The sequence below is a fragment of the Ovis aries genome, chromosome 2 (genome assembly GCF_016772045.2).
Source record: "Ovis aries strain OAR_USU_Benz2616 breed Rambouillet chromosome 2, ARS-UI_Ramb_v3.0, whole genome shotgun sequence".
Classification (NCBI taxonomy): domain Eukaryota; kingdom Metazoa; phylum Chordata; class Mammalia; order Artiodactyla; family Bovidae; genus Ovis; species Ovis aries.
Window position 1 is genome coordinate 233,815,436 of NC_056055.1, and position 23,342 is coordinate 233,838,777.

At 44.0% G+C, this 23,342-nt stretch overlaps 1 protein-coding gene across 7 annotated transcripts in view; it reads left to right on the forward strand.

Annotated features, from left to right (window-relative positions):
- The window catches only part of DIS3L2 (DIS3 like 3'-5' exoribonuclease 2), a 357,732-nt gene that overhangs the window by 203,824 nt on the left and 130,566 nt on the right, over positions 1-23,342 (forward strand). For all 7 annotated transcript variants that reach the window (XM_060410516.1, XM_042244406.1, XM_042244405.1 and 4 more), the window contains one exon: positions 2,385-2,464. In XM_060410516.1, coding sequence (XP_060266499.1) covers positions 2,385-2,464 — 80 coding nt within the window. The remainder of the gene's footprint in view (positions 1-2,384; positions 2,465-23,342) is intronic.

Genomic DNA, 23,342 nt, shown 5'->3' on the forward strand with positions numbered 1-23,342 from the left:
GATTTTCTGCCACAAAAAAAGTACCGAGATCAAATGACTCTGGCAAGCATTATGCGATTCCAGCATGTTGACGGCTCTGAGAAGTTCTCCAATTAAAAAATTGGCTCAGCATTTACCAAACTGATTTAATTATATGACCTTTTAAAAAAAATTAAAACACTTACTTTGGAAACACTGAAGGAAATGGCAACCCATTTCAGTATTCTTGCCTGGGAAATCCCATGGACAGAGAAGCCTGGTGGGATACAGTCCATCGGACAGTCCACGTGTCCACAAAGAGTTGTATACAACTGAGTGACTAACACTTTGATTTGATCTGAAACAAAGATCAGCACACTTTCTGCTAAGGGTCAGACAGACATTTTAGTAAACAGCCCCTGCCAAAAGTACCCACCTCAACTCTGCCATCGTATTCTAAAAGCTTGATGATGTTTTGATAAAGCTTTGTTTCTGTATGCTGAAATTTGAATTTCATACAATTTTCACATGTCATGAAATAATGTTTTTCTTCTTATTTCTTTTTCAATCATTTAAAAAGACAAAAACCATTCTTAGCTTGCAGGCTGTTCAGAAACAGGTGGCAGGCCCAGTTTGGTCTGAGAGTTGTAGTTGGCCAAACCCTGATCAAGATACTGTTTGGATGGTACATCTTCCAGCAGTCCTTCCTGAATACCATTCCTCAGAGTTGTTTTCATTCAGACTTTTATCCTTCTAGTTTAAGAGCAGATTTTCTTGAAAAAGTGTAATGGAGCATTGGTTTGAGTGCTTATGGGCTAGTCTTAAGATTTTTCTCAAAGGTTGTGTGGGCCCTCTCAGACATATACAAACTAATAATTGAAGCCTTAAAGTTTTATTCTGCCACATATGGCTGAATCATTTTGAGGCTGGAAATGCTTTAGTGAGCCTTATCTCTTTTTCATAGAAATAAAATTCTCAAAGCACCTAGAGACATTTGATTTTAAGAAAACTTAACTTCCTGGTTAAATCTCTAAGTAAACCAGTAAACTGTGGCCCTTGTCAAGCTAATAGAATATTCTTTTTGATTTTTACTAGAGGAACGTTCTTTTAGTTTCTTAAGCTGCCCTTACGGTGATTGTAGGTGGGTCAAAACTTTCCCACCACCAAGTTGGATGTTTCAGTTTCAATTAAAAAAGTATTTATTGAGTACTCAGGATTTACAGTGCAGTTTGCTGACTTTTATGGAGGATACTAAAAGGAACAAGAAACAGACAGCTTTACCTTATGAATCAAGTTCAAGAGCCTCACCAATTTAGAGCCCATTGCCATGGTATCAGGATTAATTTCACCTCGTTGTCTCTTCCCGTAAGGTTACAGTGATTACTTCCTGTCAGGATGCATTCATTACTTCCCGTCAGGTGGCATGCATTACTTCCCATCAGGATACACTCATTACCTCTGGAAGAGAGTCCAGTGGGAGTGGGGAGTGCTGACTCAAATAGCCTGACTGTGGGGAAGGGAGGGTGGTTTCTGCCAAACACCCCAACCTCCAGTCCAGTGCCTGAGTAGATGGGGCGGGCGGTATGGGGAACTAAGGACTACCCAAATCTTAGATATTTACATTGTAGGAATGGCTGGGTTAGGTGGGGCATGTTACTTGGGAAATTCTAAAGCAAAATGAGACTATCCAAGGGCTTCACAGATTTGGAATGAGATGTGCACAGGGATACTGTGGTGATAAATAGGCATGGGGTGTACTTAAGTGTATGAGCTTGGGGGAAGTATACAGTTATTTTCAAGGAAAATACAATTGTTATTAGGGCCATTTCCAAGTAGAATTGCATCATGGCCAACTAAATGGGCCCAAAGCTTTTCACAGAACCTACTCTTGGGGCTCATCCCTGTGTCATGAGTCAGGCCATTTATTCTTAGGCACATCCTGCTTTTGCAAGGCCAGGGAAGGCTCACTAAGTCTTGCTCATACAATCCTTGAAGGACAGGTTCCCATCAGCCATCGAGAAAGAGGGAGGCAAAGAAAGGACGGACCGTCAGAGAGTTAATTTACCGAAGGGACTTGCCCCTCTTCAGATGGACTTCTTGGGAAGCCTCACTCCCAGAGGCTGCCTCACCTCCAGAGGCTGCCTCACCTCCACGTGCCCGCACCTGTTTCTCAGGATCAAGGAGAAAGAGGGGCCAGGCCACAGAGAGGAGGAGAAGGGCCCTCAGAGTCAGTACAGAGCCTTGTTAACCTCCCTAGTTCACAGTTTACTAAAGATCCCCTTCTCAGAGAGACAAGAGAGAAGTCCCTCCCCACTTTGCGTACTATTTATACATTTGCAAAATAACTGTTCTTTAAAGCTGCACTCCGGTGGGGTCAAGTTTCAGTTATTTGTGGCCTTGCTAATTATGTCTTCAATCTTTCCTAGAAAAGACTGTATCTTCACCATTGACCCGTCAACTGCCCGAGACCTCGATGACGCCCTCTCCTGCAAGCCCCTTGCTGATGGTAGGATGGGGTTTCTGGGTGGTAGGCCAGCCAGGGCAGACAGTGTAATGTGCAGGACTAAGTTTGCTCTGTCCCTGAACTTGCCCCCTGCCTCTGAGCCTCCACAAGTATATGACCTCAAGACTCCTCCCGAGCCGACTTTGGTGAGAGGTGGGAATAAGAACTGTCCTCTTAAGGGATCCTCCTCAGGCCTCAGAAGGGGCAGAAGGGAGGCCGGAAGAACTGATTTCAGGCCTGGCCCTGCAGGAAGTGCCAGAGTGGGCATGGCATGTAGAGAAGAAGCCCCTGAGCCCTGCCTGGGAGAAGCACGGAGTTCTTCGCCTGAGCTGAACGACACACAGCGGTGATTCCAGGCTCAGCAGGGTAGCAGGACAGCCCCTTTGAGGAAGCCCCTCACGGCCAGTGCCGCTCAGCAAGGGTCTTCAACCTGCCCAACAGGCTGTGGAAGGCAGTCATCAGTGGCCCTTGGAACCTTCTTTGGGGACAGAGATAGTCAGGAAAAAGTAGGATTTGAAAACTACAGTAGCGGGAAGGGAAAGTGTGTGAGGTGTGAGAAGAGTAACCCTGCTATCTGCTTCTTCACGCCCCCAACCCCAACCACCACCATGTGCTGCTCCAGCTTCTCAAGCTGCTTTCTGCCCTGCTCTGGGGTGGGCAAGAGGGTGTCTGGTGACTGCTGTGGCATGAGTCATTCTCCGGTATGGCTTTCGCCAGCCTGCCCCTGATGGTATCCACCTATGGGGCTTAAATATGCTGCAGAGTGTTGGTGGCCCAGCGACCTGGTCTTTGCAAATCCTGCAGAGATGTTCACATATTCCATTAATATCCAGAACTCCACGGGTTCAGTGTGTTGTGTCTTCTCCATAATAGACAGGGAGGCTCTCAGTAGATGGAAAGCTGAGAGACAGAAAATACTACTGCCCAGAAATGCTCTCATCTTCTTCTAGTAAGAGTTCTCCTTGAGATGCTGGGCCATGTTGCTTGGTGTTTTCAACCACAGAAAACTGAAAGGACCAGAAGGGATAAAGGGAGAGGAAAGGTCTCATGGGAATTTCAGACGAATTACGTATTTTTACGTAAAAGTTAGAGCAGTCTACTTTAAAAAGCAAGTAGCACATTGGTTTCTTATATCTGAGCAATCTTTGCTACCTGCAAAGGCTTGGGCCTTCTCACACTCACGTCCACTCCCCTGAGCTCCAGCTGAAAAGCGTTCCCTGGCAGAAAGCCCAGTGACACTGGACCTCACTTCCTGTATTTCCTTTCTCTCCAGGTTCATAGCCCTGCTCTGTTTGTAGCCAAATGCTTGGAAACTGTTGTTTCATTTACTTTGGCCACTTCTGTAGTAGTTAATGGCGGGAGGGTGGGCCTGATCCCCATCTCCCCTGTCTCAGCTGGCCCGCATGGTATTCCCCTTGGGGGACACCAGGGAGCAGGCACATGTCCTGCCCCGCCTCAGTCCACACACTATCTGTCGTGTCTAGGGCACCAGGTTACCAGCAGAGGCTTCATGTAGGAAAATGGCAAATGTTTAGAAATTTCCAACGTATTCCAAAGAATATGCCTCATCAGACAATTGAAAACTGATTGTTTTCAAACTGCTGTTCAGGGAAAGCAGTCCCAGTGAGGGAAGTCATTTAGCAGTGCAAGGTAGAGGAAAAGGACAGGATTAATAGCTGAGAAACATTGTGATCGTTTAGAGAGACAGATCGAAGCGCCTGGACTCGAGAGGAGAGAAGTCTTAGTTGCTCAGTCATGTCCGACTCTCTGCGACCCCATGGACTGTAGCCCTTCAGACTCCTCTGTCTATGGAATTCTCCAGGCAAGAATACTGGAGTGGGTAGCCATTCCCTTCTCTGGGTATCTTCCTGACCCAGGGATCGAACCTGGGTCTCCTGTGTTGTAGGCAGATTCTTTACCATCTGAGCCACCAGGGAAGCCTGGACTGGAGATGCTGGCATTATTATTAATGGGGGTGGGGAGGACAGCTGTGGAAAAAGCAGTAATGACAGAAGATCAATGGGGGTGGATGTTGGAGTAGAGGGAGGGGAATCCAAGATGGGGCAAAAGTGCCAACCTGGATGATGAGGACGTGCAATCTGTGTGGTGGAAACTGGGAAATGAGGACAAGCTGGTTTCAGAGAGAGCATGTCTATATGGAATTGCTGCCTGATTACATGTGTTTGGGTTTCCCTGGTAGCTCAGATGGTATATGTAAGCTGCAGATGCTTTGCAGAGGAGGTAGGGGACAGGTGGGCTAAATGTGTGCGGTTCATCTTGTCATATCCAGGGAGCCGTGGAGATGAGTAGATAACGCAGCAGAACTCAAAGGGTGATTTTCTTAGGATGATGGGACCGTAAGTGATTTTTCCCTTTTCCCTAGTTTCCAGATTTTCATAATGTGGTAATAATAGCTTTATAATGAAAAAATTTTGTAATAAAAAAAATTATGAGGTGCCAGAAATTACAGGCTGCCCAGTAGCCACCATCCCAGGTGATGAGATACCTTCCATCTGCTTCACTCCTCCTGCATGCCAGAGGAGTAAGGAACGTCTGGTCATTTGGCAGAGCAACAGTACAGGGACATGGAAAGGAGTCAGGGAAGAGTCTGAAAAGACCTGAGTTGGGCAGTCAAGCATTTTTTTGGTGGCACTTCTACAGTTGGCCTTTGTGACAGCAGTTTCTGCCAAGGCCATTTATCCAGGGGGATGAAAAGTGAAAGTCAATTCCAGTTTGGACTGGGGAGAGGTTGGCTAAGTTCAGGTTCCGTTAGTTAACAGTTCGTGTCAGTTCTTGCTTAGAGGAAAAACTGTTTAATGTTTCAGAAAGCAAGTGATGTTTTCTGGGCATATGTTCATCATCTGCAACCATTTTTATGTAAAGAAAACGTAAAGGCTAAATTTGCCTTTGGTCCTGTTGAAATCGTCTGAATGACTCTTCTGTGAAAATGAAACACACAGACTGAAGTAACTTATTTAGTCCTTACCCTCCCTTTCTGTAGAGTTCAGAGGCCCCCCAGGACTTGTTACGAGTATCTCTCCCATAGGTATGAGATTTAGGCATTACAGTCTGCAATGAATCCTGCAGAAATGCTATGACACCTGCTCCCCAGTAGGCTGTGGTCAGGTTAGGAAGCTGAGGAGGGGGTGCCCTCTCCCCTTGGAGGGATATTGGCCTTGGGAGAGATTCTGCTAGTCATCTCGCCTGGTAGTTCCCCGCTTCTTACAGCCTGTGAACACACTCAAGGGCCCCATGAACACACTGGAGGCCCCCAGGAACACACTCGAGGGCATCATTCCCACAAGCATTACCAGCCCGCCAGCTTTAACATGGAGTCTTTCAGCTTAGCTCAAGAAAGTATTTAAAAGTGCAAACGAGAAAGACTGGTGTCATAATGAAAACACAGCACCTAAAACCAGTAAATCACACGCTGCAGTGTTTGATGGCTGTAGCAGATCACTCACCGCACACCCCACAGTTGACCTCACCAGTCAAGTGTGGGAACGTCACAGTTGTCACACTACCCTCTGCTTTTCAGATTACTTCTCCAGCGTCTGCTTATTGAATATCCAGATTGCACTTTAACTCTCTACCTGACAGGCAGCCCGTTCGGCCTTAAGATTGTGTGACTATTGGGAAATCCTCCCCGGTAATGATCTGAAATACTCTTTCTTCCTGTGACTTTCCACTTGTTGGTCTCATGTGTGGCCCTTGGGGTCCTAGAGAATAAATCTTGTCTCTCATGTGACAGCCCTCAGGTACTATATAACAGCTGTCCTGTATGTCGAACCACAGCTTCTCAGCTGAGCATCCGGTATATTTTTCTATGTCCTGTAGCTTATGAAATTTGAGCCCATTTCCCATGTCACAGAGTGACTTCTGCCTCTGTGAGTTCTGAGGTAGGTGGCTGCCTGTCTTTGGACTTCTCCGTGTCTGCCAGAGCACGGTGACTCTGTTCCAGCCAGTTCCAGCCACCCATTTTAAACCTGCCTTATTACTTTTCTCTAGTCTCTGAGAGAGGAAGTCATCAGCCAGACAAGTCAGGACTTTTATTCAGCTTTTATTCAGGCTCCCAACAGATCCTACAGGAAATTGCTGTTCTCTGCTTCTCTGGCATCTCTTTGCTTCTCTAGTGTTTTATTCTGCAGTGAGTGCTCTGCCATTGAACACGGCAGGAGCAGCCTTGCCAGACCTTAGAGCTGAAGGACTGGGGAAGGAGTCGGGGGTTGGGACTGACTGCTAACAGGTTTGGGGTTTCTTTGGGGGGTGATGAAAATGTTCTGAAATGACTAGTTATACAACTCTGTGAATATACTAAAAACCATTGGAGGAAAATGAGTGAGTAAATGAATAAGAATAAATACATAAACAAATCCCTTCATCCTTGAGGCTTTCTGGAAATGGGAATTCACACCTTGACGATCACTGAACAGAAGTCTTGATGGAATACCTGGCTGGATTCCCAGAGTCGCATCCCTCTGGCCTGTCTCTCCTCCTCGCTGCTTTCATCCCTGAACCATGAAAATCCTGCCCAAAGAGCGAGCACACACCTTAGGTACTCAGCCACCTGTGCCTCTTCTCCACCCCCTCAGAGGGCAGCCGTCTGACTCACAGAAAGGAGGAACCGTCCAGCTGACCGGGTGTGAGAAAGTGCTCCCGGAGTGGCCGGCGTCCTGCCTGAGGGACCCCAGGAGAGCACTATGCCTACGCTGCTGTAGGGGGCACCAGCCTCCCTGCCACTTTGTCTCTGTGATCTGGCTTTTGCTTTCCCTTCCCTGAGGAGGGAGGACTCGGGAGCTCTGTTCCTGGGAGCCCTTCTCACTCAGGGAATAGGAACAAGACACTAGGAGAGAGAATTCCATAGAAGTAAGAATTCCATAGAAGTCTTACCTGTGTGGTTACATGTGTCACTTGCTGAGAGTTCTTGTCATGACTCGTCACCTTTGGAGGCAGTGAGGAAGTAGGAGCTGGAAAGACTCTGCCCCTGCTGTGTGCCAAGCTTAGGCCAGAGAACCTGAGCCATAGCAGGGGGCGGGGGGTCGTAATTTTAATGAGTGGAGAGTGGTCCTGAAGGCTCTGGGTCTGCTGCTGGAAAGGGAGGGCATGGGGCTCCTGAAGGTATGAGCACGGGGTTCTGGCGAATCCTAGCAGCCAGACTGGACCCTGTTCCTGGGTTCAGTCCTGCGTCTAGAAAGATCTCACCCCACCAGTCGCTCTCCACGCCCCCTTCACATTTCCCTTTACTCTGGCTTCTTCCTTTCACAAACTTAAATCTCCATCCTGTAAAACCTTCCTCAGCCCCCTGCAGCCTCAGGAGCAGTTGTCTTCCCTTGCCCATCAAAGACCCGTCTGTACTTGCTGCAGTCACTCTCCTGTCTCCCACTTTTTTCTTATTCCCTTTGCTACGTGGCTCCAGAAAGTTCAGTGGCGCAGGTTGTGCCTGATTTCAGTTCAGCAAACGTGTGCGTTGTTTCACTTTTCACCTACTCTTCTTTGGGCTCTGGCGGCTCTAGTTGCTCTTGGTCATTGGACTCTTTTTCTCTGGTTGTCCTCTTTAACTCTTCTCTATCTTTCCCCTTCTCTGTCTGCCTCATGGGAGTCTGTGGGACTTCCACTCCAGTCCCCTTCCTTCCTTGTGCCTCAGCCTTTGCGCCCTGTTCCTCTGCTTGATTGCTCTTTCCCTGGAGAGCAGCGTGGCTGATTCAAGATCTGACAGGTGGCTGTCTTCAGAAAGACCTTCGCTAGCCATCTTGCCTCTAATTTCTCCACGCCCCCAGCCCCTCTCCAACATCCTTGCTGTACTTTTTTCCTTACCACTCATCACCCAGTGACATTCTGTTGACTGTCTTCTTTCTTATCTACCTTCCCACCATCCATCCACCCCCTTGCAGTGCGAGACTCAGAGGAGGAGCTCAGTGAGTCTCTGTACCTATGCTGATGTTCATAGCCTCCCAAGAGGGGAGGGGGTTCTCAGGTAGAGGGAAGATTGTGTGCAGAGCCGCAGGTAACAGATACATGGTGATTTGGAGGGAAACACACAGAACCAGGACTCTGGACCGTGAAGTTCAAGTAGGGTGGTGGTTATAGATGAAGCAGGGAGGAGACTGAATTCTTTCATAGGTCCTGCTAGAAAATTTAGATTTTATGGAGAAGACAGCATTTAAGTTGGAGAGCAACATCATCCATCCATTCAAGAAATGAGAAATATGATTTGAGGAGCAAGGGCTCCTCTTTCTGCTGGACCTACAACAGAGGAAAAGCCCCGACAAGCTCCCTGTCCTTCCCAGTTCAATGTCAAGTAACTGTCAACCAGGAAGTATGGGAATGGCCCATGGTTGAGATGCGAGAGTGGCATGGGGGACAGACAGTAGTATTTAAACCTAGATTTGAAGAATTAATGGAGTGAGCTACACGAAAGAGTGGGTAGAAAGAACGTTTCAAGCAAAGGGAACAGAGCATGTGGAGGCCCTGAAGTACAAAGACTTTCGTACTCAAAGGAACCGGAAGTCAGCATGGCTGAACTGTGGCAGGGAAGGAGGAGCCTCTCAGGGCTTGCAGGCTCTCTTCCTGAGTGAGAGTTTTATCCCTAGTGTAATGGTAAGCAGAGAGCTTTAAGCAGGAGAGATTCGGGATCCAGCCTGCAGGTTGGAGAGCTCGCTGTGGCAGCAGTGAGGAGTCGGGATGGAGCATGGGGTTAAGATAGTCTAGGTGGGAGCTGGCAGCTGCCCCAACCAAGGCAGAGGCTGTGGAGCGAGAAGTGTGGGAGACACTAGCCAAGGGGGACATTGGGGCAGCTGCAGGAGCCTCTTAAGTGCTCTCTCGTGATGACCCTTTTCTTCCCAGTCATGGAAACCAAGGCAGTCCTTATAAAATGAAGATCTGATCAGGTCGTTCCCACCGCCTCTAAGACTTCTCATCCTGCTGAGGATAAAAACCCAAGTCCTCACTGGGACCTGCTGCTGTCTCTCTCTGACTGCCTCTCCTCAAGTCCTCACTGGGACCTGCTGCTGTCTCTGTCTCTGACCGCCCCTCCACCCTTCTTTCCTGCAGTCACTTTCTCACCCACACTCCTCCAGCCATCATGGCCTTGGCGCTGTCCTTCAGGTGGGCCGGGCTGCTCCTGCCTCCGCACTTGGCACTTCCTGTTCCCTCTGTCTGGATCCCCCTCCTCCCAGATCGCTCACTACTCTAAATTCTGCTCAAATGTCATCTGAAGGAAACCCTTCCTGACCACTCTGTCACTACATTCTTCTCTCCCCACCCATTTGTTGATTTTCCTTAAGGTACTTGTGTGGGTCTGCCCCCCTGGAGATGAGCTTTATGAGAGAAAGGACTGTCCTATTGTTCACTGTTGAACCCTTAGTGCCCTGTGTACTGTGTGTTACATAGTTGACATGCATGGCAATGTTTGTAGAATGAGCAAGTTAGTAAGCTTTTGATACTATAAGTAGGAGAAGAATCTAGAATGTCATCTAAGCTTCTGGCTTGGGCAGTAGCTGGAACATAATAGAGGAAAACAATAGAATGGGAAAGACTAGAGATCTCTTCAAGAAAATTAGAGATACCAAGGGAACATTTCATACGAAGATAGACTTAATAAAGTACAGAAATGGTAGGGACCTAACAGAAGCAAAAGCTATTAAGAAGAGGTGGCAAGAATACACAGAATAAGTACAAAAAAGTACAAAAAAGAACTTCAGGACCCAGATAATCACGAAGGTGTGATCACTCACCTAGAGCCAGACATCCTGGAGTGTGAAGTCAAGTGGGCCTTAAGAAGCATCACTACAAACAAAGCTAGTGAAGGTGACGGAATCAGAGTTGAGCTATTTCAAATCCTGAAAGATGATGCTGTGAAAGTATTGTACTCAATATGCCAGCAAATTTGGAAAACTCAGCAGTGGCCACAGGACTGGAAAAGGTCAGTTTTCATTCCAGTCCCAAAGAAAGGCAATGCCAAAGAATGCTCAAACTACCGCACAATTGCACTCATCTCACACGCTAGTAAAGTAATGCTCAAAATTCTCCAAGCCAGGCTTCAGCAATACGTGAACAGTGAACTTCCAGATGTTCAAGCTGGTTTTAGAAAAGGCAGAGGAACCAGAGATCAAATTGCCAACATCTGCTGGATCATCGACAAAGCAAGAGAGTTCCAGAATAACATCTACTTTTGCTTTATTGACTATGCCAGAGCCTTTGACTGTGTGGATCACAATAAACTGTGGAAAATTCTGAGAGAGATGGGAATACCAGACCACCTAACCTGCCTCTTGAAAAACCTGTACGCAGGTCAGGAAGCAACAGTTAGAACTGGACATGGAACGACAGACTGGTTCCAAACAGGAAAAGGAGTACGTCAAGGCTGTATATTGTCACCCTGCTTATTTAACTTATATGCAGAGTACATCATGAGAAACGCTGGACTGGAAGAAGCGCAAGCTGGAATCAAGATTGCCGGGAGAAATATCAATAACCTCAGATATGCAGATGACACTATCATTATGGCAGAAAGTGAAGAGGAACTAAAAAGCCTCTTGATGCAAGTGAAAGAGGCGAGTGAAAAAGTTGGCTTAAAGCTCAACATTCAGAAAACGAAGATCATGGCATCCGGTCCCATCACTTCATAGCAAATAGATGAGGAAACAGTGGTTGACTTTATTTTTCTGAGCTCCAAATGACTGCAGATAATTATTGCAGCCATGAAATTAAAAGACGCTTACTCCTTGGAAGGAAAGTTATGACCAAACTAGACAGCATACTGAAAAGCAGAGACATTGCTTTGTCCGCAAAGGTCTGTCTAGTCAAGGCTATGGTTTTTCTAGTGGTCATGTATGAATGTGAGAGTTGGACTATAAAGAAAGCTGAGCACGGAAGAATTGATGCTTTTGAACTGTGGTGCTGGCGAAGACTCTTGAGAGTCCCTTGGACTGCAAGGAGATCCAACCAGTCCACCCTAAGGGAGATCAGTCCTGAATGTTCATTGGAAGGACTGATGTTGAAGCTGAAACTCCAATACTTTGGCCACCTCACGTGAGGGGCTGACTCATTTGAAAAGACCCTGATGCTGGGAAAGATTGAGGGGAGGAGGAGAAGGGGACGACAGAGGATGAGATGGTTGGATGGCATCACTGACGCAATGGACATGGGTTTGGGTAAACTCCAGGATTTGGTGATGGACCGGGAGGCCTGGCATGCTGCGGTTCTTGGGGTCGCAACGAGTAGGACATGACTGAATGACCAAACTGAACTGATGGCTTGGCTATTGTAAATAGTGCTACAGTGAACACTGGGATGTATATATCTTTTTAAATTATAGTTTAAGACTGGAAATCAGCTTTAAATGGTTATCTTAAAATTTCCTCTAGCCTGGATATTTGTAAAACATAAGATAAAATTTGCTACTTTTATTTGCATAAGGTTGAAACAGAATGTATGCTAGTGATTTTAATCTGTATTTAGAGTCACAGTCTCTCCTGTGAGAAAAGCACACAAATGTATATATACACTACAGTTTTCGTAGGACTTACATTTCCAGTGGACTTCCCTGGTGTCTCAGACGGTAAAGATCCCACCTGCAATGCATTAGACCCAGGTTCAGTTGTTAGACTATATCACGTATGGGTCAGGAAGATTCCCCTGGAGAACGGAATGGCTGCACTCTGCAGTATTCTTGCCTGGAGAATCCCAGGGATAGAGGCTCCAGTCCATGGGAGTCACAAAGAGTTGGACATGATTGAGTGACTAACACTTTCACTTTACATTTCCAGCAATTTGATAGAATGGATAGCCTGAAAAACTCTTCTTCAGTAAAACTCTATCAGATGATGCATCTTTTAGAAACGTATGTCTAAGGTGGCAGTAAAGGGCTTTCTAGCCCTTAGAAGCCAAGAGTGAAACAGGAGCAGATAACTGAAGAAAGAGGTATGTGCCATCACAGCTAGTAGTATCGTCTAATATCTAGTGACCTGGAAAGTTTGCTCCAGACCTGAATTAATACTCCATGCATGGTCCATAAAATTCCAAGCCAAGCGTCTGGTTTAAAATGGCACCAAATGGACGGTTTTTCTAGAAATCAGTCCGAATCATAAGCATGTCTTTCCAGAAGAATTAACTCTTAGCCAGAGCCTTAAAGATTTGCCAGAGATAAAGTTCTAGTGAAACTGAATGTACAGAAAAGTTATGAAACATGGAATGATGCAGCTAAAGCAATACTTAGAGGAGATTTTATAGCTTTAAGTGCTTACAATAAAAAAGGAGAAAGTGTAAAAATTTGAGCCTATAAAGGTTAGCCTCACAAAGGTTCGGAGATCGCAAAAGGTAGAAGATGACTTGCCGCAGGAACATAATTGTTGATACAAGTACTGAACCAAAATATGAGAATTATCTATTATAACTGGACAGTAGACATTCCCTCTACTCCCCAAAGAAACACAGCAAACAACTCAACTCTGCTGTTCCTTTCATGCATGTCGTTGTGAAAGGCAGGATTCATTTACTTGATTAATAGAAGTTCCTGTTTCTCCTTTGGCCCTGCCAAAATGGAAAGCCTAAAAAGTAGAAACAAAATATCAAACATTGCTATTAGATCTCATTTTCAATTTTATAGTATTAGAGTTACTATTAATTGTCAAATTAAGGTCTTTCTGAAAAGTCATTATTGTTTGAAAACAATTTGCCATGTTATTGTTAACTTTCTAACAGACTTGGAAGCATATAAATATAATGATTTTAAGTGTTCAGTTTCTGTGTTATTTTATATTTTATATCATATATATTATATTTATAGTGTTCATGTTCCATAAATGTTTCAAGTATCTTTTAAATAATAATAGAAATACAGTAAATAACTTGCAAAGTAGTAGAGAGTGCAGGAAATATAAAAAGCACATATTAAAGTACAAAAAAATTAATAAGCACATCAAATTTAACAGCAGTTAAAAAGCAAAGATTGTTAGACTGGGTAAATCTAGCTATATGCTGTTTATAACTACATGCTTAAAACATGAAGATGAAAAGATTAAATGTAAAAAGATGAGGAAAGCTTTACCAATAAGGTACTAAGCGAAAGAAAGCTAGTATATTTTTTTATAATGTCTGACAAATAGCTCTTAAGATAGAAAACATTACTAAGTGTAAGGAGAGTATCTAAATGATAATTAGAAGGATCCGTTCATCAGAAAAGATAGTGTCTAAACAGTGTGCCAGGCCTTCTCTAGCCTTTTGGAATTTGGCTTCATCTCTGACAAGGTACCTTAGTTTAAGCCCTTAGATTCAGCCCCTCATGTTCTTTTAGCCCGTTGGTCATGTATGCTTCTCTCTGTTTCATTCACTTCAACAAGCTGAACCCTGAAGCACCATGTTTCTAAGGGGTGTCCTTCCTAACTACTGATTACTATATTGTAAGAGGCAACTCACACTTAATTAGGAAATTTTAATTTATTAGCCATTGGAAATATATACCACATGTGGCTTAAAAATAAGATTTATGGGAATTCCCTGGTGGTCCAGTGGTTAGGACTCAGCAACACTTAATCAAAAACAGTGTTCTAAACCCATTCCTTGTTTTCTAGAAGAGAACCCCTGATAACTCTAACACAGATTTTGGAAAAGAAAAATTGCACTTCAAGGCCATTTTCTACTTGGATCCATTTCTGGGTTTTGTCCCTGACATCTTTATGATGCCCAGCACTTCAAACACTATTCCTCCTACACTCCTCTTCTATGTGAAATAATTTCTAATCCTGGTTTTGAAACCCTGATTGTTGCTCTTACAGTCACTTATGTCAGAGGTCATTCTGACCTCAGGCAAATACCAGGCAACCCAAGTACTTGATCACAGACAAATCCTATTTTCATAGTATGGCTCTTGATAATGAACCTGGGAAGAGAAATGGAAAATTTCTGTAGAACCATCAGCTCGTAAGAAAGTGCATGTCTTCTCCATTCATCTAGGGCATTGGTGAGTGAACAATTTTAGCTGTCCATGTTGAATGGTCATTTTTTTAATTGAATTGTACCTTGACTCAAAAAATCCAAGTAACTGAATAGTCATGCAAAGCCTCTGGCATGGAAGTGGGCTTCTGGGATGCTTGCCAATGAGTTCCTGTTTTGAGGACACAGAATCGAAGTGGAAAGATTAAGTGGAGAGGCAGCTCCACCGCTCTAAGTCTTATTCCTATGTTCCATTCAAATCTTGCTCGCCTGATTCCTGTGGGGTCTGGGCTTTGGAAATTCTCTTTTTTCATGGATGTCTCAGTGCACCTTGTTAAACCAAATTTGGACTGTGGCCTGTTCATCTGCTTCCAGCTCTGCTGATTGGTTCCAGTTTCCTTGCTCATTAAAGCCAAGATAATCTGGCACCCACCACTCAGGCATCCTCAAGGACCTGGCACCAGGGTAAACCTGGAGGCCAGCTAAGAAATCTCCATGATCCAGCACATTTGATTGCCTGATGAGAGGCAGTTGTGGTCCCAAAAAGAGCACTGAAATAGGAGCAGAGCTGGGTTCTTGTCTCCTTGTTGCCTCTACTACATCACATAAGTTGGGGCATATCTGCAATCCCTCTGGAAGTCTCTTTCCCCAACTATATATGTGGTTGGACTGGACAGTTTCTCAAGTGTCCTGCAGTTCCAAAATACTGAGTATATGAAAAGCTAAAGGAGCAAAACTCCATTTGTGCCTGTTGTTGCAAAAACACAACCTAGCTTTAAAGGTTTCAGCATAAATGCCTAGAGTTGCATAGGTTCCCGATGCTTTTTCACAAAGGTAGATAGTGTGGCCACAAAATAAGAGCACAGTTCATATTCTAGAGGTGAGAATTAACCTCTCTAGGCCTGTAAAACTGGGATAATAATGCCCAATTGGAAATTGCCTGGAAGATTAAATGAGAAAATCCTTGGTACTTAGAACTGTGCCAGACAAAAAGTAAGTGCTCACTGAAAACTATCATTAGTATAACAATGGAAAGTTTAAAATTGGTGTAGAATTTTAGTAATCTTGTGCTGAAATAATAAATACTCAATTGCTGTTCAGAAGTCAAGGTGAGAACAGAATAGAGAATCCAGACACAGACCCACGTGTATATGATCACCTGGTTTGCAGCAAAGGTGCAGCATATTGAGGAAAGGATGGGTCCATCACTACCTGGATCAGTTGACTGTCCATATAGAAAAAAAATGAACTTGGACTCCGACTTCGTGCCATACATAGAAATCAGTTTCATGTGGCTCATAGCGTGAAAGGTAAAACATTAATGCTTCTGGAAGTGTCAGCTCTTCTCTAGAACATTACATAGAAAAATAACCTCATGACCTTAGCAAAGATTTATGTGAGATACAAAAAGCATTAACTTCAAAGAAAAAGAGTGGTAAATTAGATTAAATTTAAGAACTGTTCATCAAAAGACATCATTAAGATAATGAAAAGGCAAGTCACAGAGGAGAAAATGTTTGTTTTACATATATTTGTGTGTGTGTATCGAGCAAAGGATTCTTATTGAGAATATGTAGAGTTAGACACTTTATAAAAGAAGATAGCCAATGGCCAAAAACATATGAAAAAATGCTTAATATCATTAGTCCACAGGGGAAATGGAGATTAAAACCACAATAAGATATACTATGTTACTACAAGAATAGTTGACAAATTTTAGAGCTGACAACACCAAATATAATGGGAATATGGATGGATCCATGGATCTAATGGATACATTAGAACTCTCGTACACTGAAAAAGCTGACTTAAAGCTCAGCATTCAAAAAACTAAGATCATGACATCTGGTCCCATCACTTAGTGGCAAATAGAAGGGGGAAAAAGTGGAAACGGTGGCCAATTTTATTTTCTTGGGCTCCAAAATCACTGCAGATGGTAACTGTGACCATGAAATTAAAAGACACTTGCTCCTTGAAAGGAAAGCTATGACAGACCTAGACAGTCAATTAAAAAGCAAAGATGTTACTTTGCTGACAAAGGTCCATATAGTCAAAGCTATGGTTTTTCCAGTAGTCACGTACAGAACTGAGAGATGGACCATAAAGAAAGCTGAGCATCGAAGAATTGATGCTTTTGAATTGTGGTACTAGAGAAGACTCTTAAGAGTCCCTTGGACTGGAAGGATATCAAAGCAGTCAATCCTAAAGGAAATCAACCCTGAATATTCATTAGAAGGACTTATGCTGAAGCCCCAATACTTTGGCCACCTGATGATGAGTGGACTTATTTGAAAAGACCCAACTCACTGGAAAAGACCCTGATGCTGGGAAAGATTGGAGGCAAAAGGGGAAGAGGACAGCAGAAGATGAGATGGTTAGATGGCATCACTGACTCAATGGACATGAATTTGAGCAAATCCCAGGAGATAGTGAAGGACAGAGGAGCCTGGTCTGCTGCAGTCCGTGGGGTTGCAGAAAGTTGGATACAACTTAGTGACTAAACAACAACAATAATGAGTAGGGAAAAAGTTAGGTACAACTACTTTGAAAAACTGTTGTAGAGTATGTAATAGATCTGGATAGATTTATTCTCCGTGACCCAGCAGTTTCATTCTTAGATGAATACCCACAGGAAGAGTACATGTGTAGAAGAATGCTGATAGCAACATTATTTATAATAGCAAAAACTAAAAACAAGTCTTTATCAACAATAAAATGGATAAATTGTACTATAGAATACTGCACAGCAATGACACAGAGTAAATTCAGACACAACATGGATAGATCTCAAAAGCACATTGAGAAGAAGCCAAATACACACATACACACAGAATACGTAGTGTACAAATCCATTTATATAAAGTGTAAAGACAGGCAGAAATGACCTATGGTTATAGATTATAAAGATCAGAAAAGCAGTTATCTTTGGTGTGTATGGAGACTGAGGAGGGCCAAGAGAAGCTTCTGGAATTCTGGTTACATTCTATTTTTTGAACTAGGGGGAGGTTCAGTTCAGTTCAGTTCGTCACTCAGTTGTGTCCGACTCTTTGCGACCCCATGAACCACAGCATGCCAGGCCTCCCTGTCCATCACCAACTCCTGGAGACCACCCAAACCCATGTCCATTGAGTCAGTGATGCCATCCAACCATCTCATCCTCTGTCGTCCCCTTCTCCTCCTCCCCTCAATCTTTCCCAGCATCAGGGTCTTTTCAAATGAGTCAGCCCCTCGCATGAGGTGGCCAAAGTATTGGAGTTTCAGCTTCAACATCAGTCCTTCCAATGAACACCCAGGACTGATCTCCCTTAGGGTGGACTGGTTGAATCTCCTGCAGTCCAAGGGACTCTCAAGAGTCTTCTCCAACACCCCAGTTCAAAAGCATCAATTCTTCCGTGCTCAGCTTTCTTTATAGTCCAACTCTCACATCCATATGTGACCACTGGAAAAACTATAGCCTTGACTAGACGGACTTTAGTCGGCAAAGTAATGTCTCTGCTTTTGAATATGCTATCTAGGTTGGTCATAACTTTCCTTCCAAGGAGTAAGCGTCTTTTAATTTCATTGCTGCAGTCACCATCTGCAGAGATTTTGGAGCCCAGAAAAATAAAGTCAGCCACTGCTTCCACTGTTTCCCCATCTGTTTGCCATGAAGTGATGGGACCAGATGCCATGATCTTAGTTTTCTGAATGTTGAGCTTCAAGCCAACTTTTTCACTCTCCTCCTTTACTTTCATCAAGAGGCTCTTTAGTTCTTCTTCACTTTCTGCCATAAGGGTGGTGTCATCTGCATATCTGAGGTTATTGATATTTCTCCTGGCAATCTTGATTCCAGCCTGTGCTTCCTCCAACCCAGCATTTCTCATGATGTACTCTGCATATAAGTTAAATAAGCAGGCTGACAGTATACAGCCTTGACGTACTCTAGGGGGAGGGGTGAATACCTAATTGTGTCTCTTTTATAAAAATTCACTGAGATGTGTACTTAAGGTGTATATTCTTTATGTATTTTATGCCTCAATAAAAGTTTATTTTAAAGAGTAAAGGAGTGCCCCCAAAGTGGAAACAGCCCAAATGTCTAGGAACCAGTGAATAGTTAAATAAATGTGGTGTAGCCACATGACAGAATATTATTCAGCCATGGAAAGAAATGAAGTACTGATGCAGGCTACAACATGAATGAGCCTGGAAACCATTATGCTAGATGAAAGACAATCACAAAAGGCTGTGCACATACCGAAAGACTCCAGTTAAGTGAGATGTCCAGAAGAGACACATCTCCACAGACAGAAAGTCAATTAGTGGTTGCCTGTGGTTAGGATGGTTGGGAAGAAGCAGAGAATGACTGAAAACAGATATGGAGTTTCCTTTGGGGTTGTTGAAATGTTCTAAAATCAATTATGGTAATGGTTGCACAACTCTGAATATACTAAAAACCATTGAATTGAACACTTTGAGGGAATTGTATGTGAATGAAATCTCAAGCTGCTATGAAAGCAAAAGCCAGGGGATACCAGTAGCTGTGGAATGATTACACCCCTTAGGAAAGGGCTGTCCTGTGTAGACCTGTGGCATCATGGTTAAGAACACTGATTCTAGAGTCCAGCATTGCTGTAATCCTAGCTCTGATGTTTGCTGCGTGGCATTGGGCAAATCATCACACCTCTCTGAACCTGCATGTTTTCATCTGTAAAATATGAATATTAATAGCATCTATTCCATAAAACTTTTATGAAGATGATTCATTTAACTGAGAATTATTTGAGTATTTTCTGTTTGCCAGGTCTAATCAGTGATAACTGTTGTTATAGTTGGCCAGGAGGTTTTGGATCTGAAGAGTCTTTACTCCATTTTAGTGATGGGGGTGACAAGTAAATTTGAGAGTGTGTCCTGAGGCCAGGACACATTTGCCCTGTTGTTCCACACCAACATCTTTTGCAAAATGTAAAAGAAATGTTCATTTTAGTGACCCTAAGTTATTAATGTTGAATTATATTCTGCTATTCAGAAAAGGAAGTATATAATACATTTAATAGAGGTTCCTTCCAGAAATACTAAAGCTATAAACAATTGATTATTAAAAGTTTGTCATTCAGTTATCTAGAAGATTTAGCAATTTGGAATATTTTATACAAAAACTGAGTTATAACCACAATTGACATATCCCACCAGGCTCCTCGGTCCATGAAATTTTCCAGGCAGGAATAATGGAGTGGTGGGGTGCCATTTCTTACTCCAGGGAATCTTCCCGACCCAGGGGCTGAACCTATATCTCTTGCATCTCCTGCATTGACAGGGATTCTTTACCACTAATACCATCTGCTGCTGTTGCTGCTGCTAAGTTGCTTCAGTCATGTCTGACTGTGTGACCCCATAGACAGCAGCCCACCAAGCTCCCCCATCCCTGGGATTCTCCAGGCAAGAATACTGGAGTTGGTTGCCATTTCCTTCTCCAATGCATGAAAGTGAAAGTGAAGTCGCTCCGTCATGTCTGACTCCTAGCAACCCCATGGACTGCAGCCTACTAGGCTTCTCCGTCCATGGGATTTTCTAGGCAAGAGTACTGGAGTGGGGTGCCATTGCCTTCTCCAAGTACCACCTGCTGCTGCTGCTGCTGCTGCTAAGTTGCTTCAGTCGTGTCCGACTCTGTGCAACCCCATAGACAGCAGCCCATCAGGCTACCCCGTCCCTGGGATTCTCCAGCCAAGAATACTGGAGTTGGTTGCCATTTCCTTCTCCAATGCATGAAAGTGAAAAGGGAAAGTGAAGTCGCTCAGTCGTGTCCGACTCTTAGCGGTACCACCTGAGAAGCCCACAATTGATACATGGGTAATTCGAAAATAGAAAGTGACTATTGATTACAGGAGTGCATGACAGGGTTTTTGTTTCAGTGAATATGTATTGTTCCCAAAAAGGAGTCACATTCAGTCATGTTGAAAGTGATACTCTCTTTTACTTAGTCGTCTTAAAAATGTATGTTCTGTGAAGTCAATGTATAATCCCTTTTAAACGTTGCATTGAGAGTTGAGAAAGCCCATAGGAGTTGAGAAAGAAGGAATTACAAGTTAGGCAAATACCTGATACTAAGGGGTGAATCCCATAAAGTACAAGTTAAGAGCTTAGTTTTAGGAGTCTGACCTGCCTGGGCCCAGTGTCCTTATCCTTGTCTAAAGAAATCTGTCTCATGGCATTGGGAGCATCGACTGAGTTAATACAAATGAAGTGCTCTAACAAGCAGGCAATTGACACACTGTTATTATGGGAGAACCAGTATGGTGGATTCATATTGTCAATGTGCATAAATTACAGATACAATTTTTGGTTAACTTTTGTGAAGCTTTGGGCAATTAGAAAACAGTTTCTCCTTAATGCAAAGAGATTAATTCCATAAAACTGAGTAATTAGATCTCAAAGGAGCTGATTGGATATGGTGAAAAAAAATCATGAACCCCGAAAGAGTTCTCCAGAATGAGAGAAAAGCCATGAAAGGGTTTTGTCACCAGGATATGTTAAAAAGATTTTACAAGCTTTCTATACCTCAGAATTTAAGGTGACTATGAAAGGGGCTTTGGGCTTCCCTCATAGCTCAGTCAGTAAAGAATCTGCCTGCAATGGAGGAAGTTCAGTTCAGTTCAGTCGCTCAGTCGTGTCCGACTCTTTGCGACCCTATGAATCACAGCACGCCAGGCCTCCCTGTCCATCACCCACTCCCGGAGTTCACTTAGATTCACGTCCATTGAGTCAGTGATGCCATCCAGCCATCTCATCCTCTGTTGTCCCCTTCTCCTCCTGCCCCCAATCCCTCCCAGCATCAAAGTCTTTTCCAATGAGTCAACTCTTCGCATGAGGTGGCCAGAGTACTGGAGTTTCAGCTTTAGCATCATTCCTTCCAAAGAAATCCCAGGGCTGATCTCCTTCAGAATGGACTAGTTGGATCTCCTTGCAGTCCAAGGGACTCTCAAGAGTCTTCTCCAACACCACAGCTCAAAAGCATCAATTCTTCGGCGCTCAGCCTTCTTCACAGTCCAACTCTCACATCCATACATGACCACTGGAAAAACCATAGCCTTGACTAGACGGACCTTAGTTGGCAAAGTAATGTCTCTGCTTTTGAATATGCTATCTAGGTTGGTCATAACTTTTCTTCCAAGGAATAAGTGAGGTCGCTCAGTCATGTCCGACTCTTTGTGACCCCATGGACTGTAACCTACCAAGCTCCTCTGTCCATGGGATTTTCCAGGCAATAGTACTGGAGTGGATTGCCATTTCCTTCTCCAGGGGATCTTCCTGACCCAGGGATCGAACCCGGGTCTCCAGCATTGTAGACAGACGCTTTACTATCTGAGCCACCAGGGAAGTCAAGGAGTAAGCGTCTTTTAATTTCATGGCTGCAATCACCATCTGCAGTGATTTTGGAGCCCCCCAAAATAAAGTCTGACACTGTTTCCACTGTTCCCCATCTATTTGCCATGAAGTGATGGGACCAGATGCCATGATCTTCATTTTCTGAATGTTGAGCTTTAAGCCAACTTTTTCACTCTCCACTTTCACTTTCGTCAAGAGGCTTTTGAGTTCCTCTTCACTTTCTGCCATAAGGGTGGTGTCATCTGCATATCTGAGGTTATTGATATTTCTTCTGGCAATCTTGATTCCAGCTTGTGTTTCTTCCAGTCCAGCGTTTCTCATGATGTACTCTGCATATAAGTGAAATAAGCAGGGTGACAATATACAGCCTTAACGTACTCCTTTTCCTATTTGGAACCAGTCTGTTGTTCCATGTCCAGTTCTAACAGTTGCTTCCTGACCTGCATACTGAAGGGATAGGCTACCCACTCCAGTATTCTTGGGCTTCCCTGTGGCTCAGCTGGTAAAGAATCTGCCTGCAATGCAGGAGACCTGGGTTCAATCCCTGGGTTGGAAAGATCCCCTGGAGAAGGGAAAGGCTACCCACTCCAGTATTCTGGCCTGGAGAATTCCATGGACTGTATAGTCTGTAGGGTCCCAAAGAGTCGGACACGACTGAACAACTTTCACTTTCATGAAAGGTGCTTTACTTTTAACTGAAAGGATGGTTGGAATTGAAGTAAGCAGTTGTCTTCTTAAAAATTTGTTTGTTTGGCTGAGCTGGGTCTTAGTTGCAGCACACAGGATCTTTGGTCTTCTAGTTACAGCATGCAGGATCTTAGTTGTGGTTAGTTCACAGGGCTCTATTTCCCCCACGAGGGATTGAACCCGGGCCCCCTGCATTGGGAGTGTGGAGCCTTAGTCATTGAAACACCAGGGAAATCCCTGGATTAAGCAGTTGTTGATAACAGTTAACATTTTGTAAATAGTCATTTAAATACACATGGATGTTTATATTTTAAACTTCTTGAAGAGTGTTCATCTCTTTAAATTTGTATTTTGAGACACTAGTGATTATGTTTTGTTAATAGCAAGGCTTTTTAAAATAGATAAATCCATAAGTGAGTGTGTAAACATGCTGAAATTTGGTTTTCAGGCTTGTATCTTTGAAAAACCAGCCTGCTGGACTCCTGCAAGCCTCGTTACGCTTTTGCGGGCAAGAGAAATAGGCTCCTCAAGCGAGCCATATACACCAAACCTCCAGAGTGGTGGCAGAAGCCTGGAAGTCACCTTTCAGGCATGGGAATGGTTGTTTCCTATTCCACAGGGGTGGGGTAGGCCTAACTCCTGCTGCTTCATTTACTGTGCACACCTTCTGAGAGCTTGCCTGCAGAGTGCGGAGGTCCGCTCTCCTCCAGGACAGGTGGCTCGCGAGCTGCCACTGGCTCTTCCTGCCTCCTACCTGGGTGGCCAGTGGTGCTTTTCTCTTGCTGTGTGGTGAGGAGTCAGGAATAGGGGGCGGCTGCTGAGGAGGGACCCAGCATTTTGTTAGTGTGTATTAAAAAAAAAGAAACACAACAAACTGTAAAATAAGTAACCCACTTACATA